Source organism: Megascapheus bottae, chromosome 8 (genome assembly GCF_031878675.1).
Source record: "Megascapheus bottae isolate mThoBot1 chromosome 8, mThoBot2.hap1, whole genome shotgun sequence".
NCBI lineage: Eukaryota > Metazoa > Chordata > Mammalia > Rodentia > Geomyidae > Megascapheus > Megascapheus bottae.
In genome coordinates this window covers 53,973,876-53,978,797 of record NC_143516.1, presented here as the reverse complement: position 1 = coordinate 53,978,797, position 4,922 = coordinate 53,973,876, and the positions used below count along the sequence as shown (strand labels likewise).

The following is a 4,922-nucleotide window of genomic DNA, read 5'->3' as shown; positions in this document are numbered from 1 at the left end:
TCTATTTATGCTGCTTGCCTGTCAGGGATGACAGGTGTGTACCAACATCTGTCAGATGATTTCATCTTCATCAAAATCCAGCTTTCTGTTGGCTGAAATGTGCTCTTGGGGCTGGCCTGGAACTACAGTCCTCATTTCTACCTACCAATGTGTGAGCCACTGGGATCCAACCAAAAAGTCTTTTTAAATATTAAAACCCATTAGTTTTTTTTTTAAAAACCCATTAGTTTATTATAGTTCATATGCATAAAATCAAACATTCAAACAATAAGCTTCAGGAATAAAAGTTTGACATGTAAAGAGACAGTCTATATTTGAGCTTACATATGAACCATAGCACACCTGTGTCATTGCAAAATCAAGTCTTCATCTTTCAGGTGTTGGGCTAGCTGTGTGCAGATGGACAGTCCCAGGCTTCTCCCCTGTTTGTATAAATTAGACATTTTTCAAAAGTAACCTCAACTTTGTTGTATTTGTCTTCGGCGGTGTTCTTTAAATTCTCCTTTTCAGGTATGTGGAGGAAAACATAACCAGATCCTTAATGATTCACGTTATGTGGATATTAAGTTAAGCATACGAATTCCCTTGTCCTCTCTCCCCTTTTTGGTATGTCAGTGTGTTCATTAGCTTCAAAAAAATTGCAACAAAACATTTTGATTTCTAGCAACAGCATTTTTTTTTTTTTTTTTTTTGCCAGTCCTGAGCTTAAGCTTAGGGCCTACTGTCCTTGGATTTTTCTCAAGGCTAGAGCTCTACCACTTGAGCCTCAGCACCACTTCTGGCGTTTTCTAAATATATGGTACCAAGGAATCGAACCCGGGTCTTCATGCATGCTAGGCAAGCACTCTACCACTAGGCAAAACTCCCGGCCCTAGCAACAGCATTTTTAAAAATCCTTGGCTATCAAGCAATGACATCTCTGAAGAACACACTTCAATCTTGAAGGGGAACGCAGAAGGATTTTTTTTCCAGTAAGTTCTAGAAAGTGATTTCTGAGGTCAGTATACTTCTATTCCTAAATTTAGCATTATTTTTAACAGGTATTTTTTAAATTTAACTTACATAGCCTGCATTTTCAACTGTGTGTGTGTGTGTGTATGTGTGTTGGTCCTGGAGCGTGAACTCAGTGTCCAGAGTTCAAGCCCAAGGACCAGTGCTGAGATAGTTCACGAAAACAGAATCACATGTGATCTTTTATACCTGGCTCTGATAAAATGGTATCAAAGTCCATTTATGTGTAATATTATATTATCAAGTATTTTTATTGTATGAATGTTCTGTACTTTATTAGTCGGTTCATGGATGTTTTGGTTGTTCCCACTATCTGGCTATCATAAAAATGCTAAACATGTACGGACTTCTTATAGGAGAATTGCTAAATGACATGGAACTCCATGTTACCTGATGAGGAACTAATGCTTTTATTCAAAGTGCCATCAGCAATGTATGTGGGTTCCTATTTATCTATATGTTCACAAATATTTATTCCATTTTTACTAATAGATGCTATTGTAGTACAAGTGAAATAAACATTCTCTTGGCTTTTGCATTTCCCTATGACTGTGATCTTCTTTTCATGTGCTAGCTACCTGGCCATTTGTTTGACTGGCTTTGAGCTACCAAAAACAGAGATTTGAAAATGCTTCGGGATATGGTATAATTATCATTTTGCTAAAGCAAGTGTCTTCTCTAACTCCTTTAGCTGTATGTTGCCTTGAGTAATCATCATGCGGATGGTATCCTGTAGAAGAAAGTGAAATCTGGTCATTGTCTTGCCAGGATGAACAAGGTACAGTTCTATTGTTTTATTATTCAAGAACCAATAGTAAGGACTCAGGGGGTGTGGCTCGATGGTAGAGTGTGGACTTGGCAATCACAAGGTTCTCAGTGTAGTCCTAACACCAAAACCACACACACGAAGTGGGAACTGGAGCCGCTGTGTATTAGGAAAGACAAAAGCTACATGGAACAGCATGAAAGCGAGGTAACACTAATGTACAGTTACATGTAGTGTGTATATACATATAGTGTGTTATATATACACATGATAAATGTGCACACACACATATATATATATACAGTAACAGCAATGCCAATACATTTAAAATATATTTTTGTTTGTTTGTTTTTTTTTGTTTTGTTTTTTTTGCCAGTCCTGGGCTTGAGCTCAGGGCCTGAGCACTGTCCTTGGACTTTCTCAAGGCTAGAGCTCTACCACTTGAGCCTCAGCACCACTTCCGGCTTTTTTCTATGTATGTGGTACCGAGGAATCGAACCCGGGTCTTCATGCATGCTAGGCAAGCACTTTAACCACTAGGCCAAACTCCCAGCCCTTAAAAAATATTTTTAAAAAATCGGCAATGGGCCGGGAGTTTGGCCTAGTGGTTAAAGTGCTTGCCTAGCATGCACAAAGACCAGGGTTCGATTCCTCGGTACCACATACATAGAAAAAAGCCGGAAGTGGTGCTGAGGCTCCAGTGGTAGAGCTCTAGCCTTGAGAAAGTCCAAGGACAGTGCTCAGGCCCTGAGCTCAAGGCCAGGACTGGCAAAAAAAAAAAAAAAAAAAAAAAAAAATCGGCAATGATCACTGATGATCAAAGTATACCATCTCAGGAACATTCCTTCTCCAAGATTCCTTAGAATTTCACAAATGAATAGAAAAGCGTGCGGGGCTGCCGGCACCATTATTTGGTGCTTACCTCTCCGGTAGCATCTTTGTTCCTTTTAAATTCTTCCTTTGCCCAGTCCTTCAGGTATTTGCGATCAGAGTCACTTGGAACCTGTCGAATTGCTTGCAAAATCTTCCTGTAGAGGAGGAGAACTTGTTGCCTTCTCATGAACTGCTCAGGAGAGGAGAAACGGGGGGTGGGTGAGACAGTGGCAAGGCTTGGGGGGACCGTTCGCTTACTCGTCTGTCAAACCTAAGAACCTTATTTCAATTGACTCCTCCTTGTCAGGAAGAGGGTGGTCTGTGTCCTACGGGCCGCAATCACCCTCAGTACCTGTGTGGCATTAGTATCTGGTCTCACCCCGAAGTTATCGGGGTTCACTACAACAAAGCCGGGCCTGTGCCACCCCGCAACCGGAAGTCCCGCCCCCACGCCGAGGGCAGGAGCCCAGGACGTATCCGGGTTTCCCTTTCATGCCTTCCCGTCCCACTCTATAAACAGGGTGGAGAGTCAAGAGGCTGCTTTAGAAGCCAGCAGGCTGTTGGTACCTGCTTTAGAGTTAGAGTAGCTGGAGGCAGACGGGAAGCGGCCATGACCTCCCTCGGGGAGGGTTCCAAACTCCACTGCGCAGAAGCGGAAGTGAGGGCAGCGTGGGGCGGGGCTACCTCGGTTTCCTTGGAGACGGCGTGCGGTGGTTGTGTCTGAGAGCTGGAGCCGGCCGAGGCCGTCCTGCCGGCGGAGGCCGGCTGCGGGCGTCCTGTTCGAGGTTTTCAGTCCGACTGCAGCTGCAGGGATGGCTAGCGAAGAGCGGTGAGGCCCTTGTCCCACTCCCCGCGTTAGGCCTCTGTGCTGCGGGAGCAGACGTCTTATGGCGGGAACAGCTATTGCAGTGGGCTCCTTAGGAGCCTTTCCCGCGCAGCTGGACGGACTCGGGCCGGGGGTCAGGTGGGAGAGCGCAGGCGCGGGTGCGAGGCCCCTAGCCGAAACTAAAACAAGAACCCTAACAATGTAGAGGCGTCCCTTCAGATCTGGGGTGCTGTTCGGCAGTCACTCCGTATCCCCACCCCTTTAGAGATAGTCTTACAAGCTCCCCGCCTCCAGCTCTATGCATTCCGCTTGCTTCTGCCCCCTCAATGGCTGGGACTTCAGTGATGCACCACCAAGCTTGGCTCCGTTCTCTTCCTTTTGCAAGTATTTTCCCTAAATAGTGGCCATCAGCTTGTGTAACATGGCAAACAGGTTCTGATCGCCTATGGGGAAGAATCCAACATGTTTAGCTCCCCCCCCCCTCCCCAGTCCTGGGCTTGGGCTCAGGGCCTGAGCCCTGTCCTTGGACTTTTTCTCAAGGCTAGAGCTCTACCACTTGAGCCTCAGCACCACTTCTGGCCTTTTCTATGTATATGGTACCGCTGAATTGAACCTGGTTCTTGGTGCATGCTAAGCAGTCACTCTACCACTAGGCCAAACTCCTGCCCAGCTTTTACTTTCTAGTTGTTTAATCTCTGTGAGGCACGCTACATATCTGAAAGGTGTATATTCAGAATTGTGGTTAGTAAACTTTTGCCATGTTGTTTTCCAACATGTATCTAAAGTACAACCCAAAGCATCCATTCATTACCCCTTTACTAAAGCACCGGCGTGATTACATGCCTGTTGAGAATTCAGGTGCTTTTCCTAAAGCTGTGCTCCAGCCGCTCCCCCCCCCCATCTGTTTCCTATCTCTCAAGTGTGAAGTGAAACAGCCTCTACCTGACAAGCATCAGAACTACTGAAAACAGGATCATACACATGTAAGAACCTGAATCCTTAGCTCTTTTGCTTTACCCTGAATGCATTTCAGCTAATAGCTGGGTGACTCCTGTCATCCGTTACATGCTGTCAATGGTGTGTTTTTCAAAATTTCCATAAAACAGGCAGTAAAAATTTTTTAGCAAATTTTTACATTATTAAAGCTAAATAGTCACTTTAATTGATTTCATTCATGGCAGGGTTATTTGTACAGATCAGGACAGTATTCTAGTTTCCATGATCTTGATTGGGGGGGCATTTCTTTACACATGCAATAAAGTCAGTATTGTCTCATGTGACTTTCATTTCTTCCCCATTTCCCCTTTGCTGCTGGCCCTGGGGCTTGAGCTGAGGGGTTGGGCACTGTTCTGAACTTCTTTTTGTTTGCTGAAGGCTAGTGCCCTACCACTTCAGCTACAGCTCTACTTCTAGCTTTTTGATCTTTAATTGCAGATAAATGTTTCA

At 44.7% G+C, this 4,922-nt stretch overlaps 1 protein-coding gene across 1 annotated transcript; it reads right to left on the bottom strand.

The window, feature by feature from the left end:
• Nucleotides 1-210: 210 nt before the first annotated feature.
• On the bottom strand, nucleotides 211-3,287 carry Lyrm2 (LYR motif containing 2). Its single transcript, XM_090338434.1, has 3 exons — nucleotides 3,218-3,287; nucleotides 2,700-2,840; nucleotides 211-1,741 (listed from the first exon to the last, which is right to left on the bottom strand). The coding sequence occupies exons 1-3, from the start codon at nucleotides 3,260-3,262 to the stop codon at nucleotides 1,664-1,666; spliced, it is 264 nt and encodes an 87-aa protein (XP_090194560.1). The 5' UTR covers nucleotides 3,263-3,287; the 3' UTR covers nucleotides 211-1,663.
• Between the last annotated feature and the right edge of the window lie 1,635 nt (nucleotides 3,288-4,922).

Excerpts from the sequence above, each read along its gene's own strand:
- Lyrm2 (XM_090338434.1), bottom strand. The coding sequence starts at position 3,262 with ATGGCCGCTTCCCGTCTGCCTCCAGCTACTCTAACTCTAAAGCAG. Across the intron at positions 2,841-3,217 it reads CTACTCTAACTCTAAAGCAG|TTCATGAGAAGGCAACAAGT; the intron begins GTACCAACAGCC and ends TCTCCTGAGCAG. Across the intron at positions 1,742-2,699 it reads ACAAAGATGCTACCGGAGAG|GATACCATCCGCATGATGAT; the intron begins GTAAGCACCAAA and ends TTTCTTCTACAG.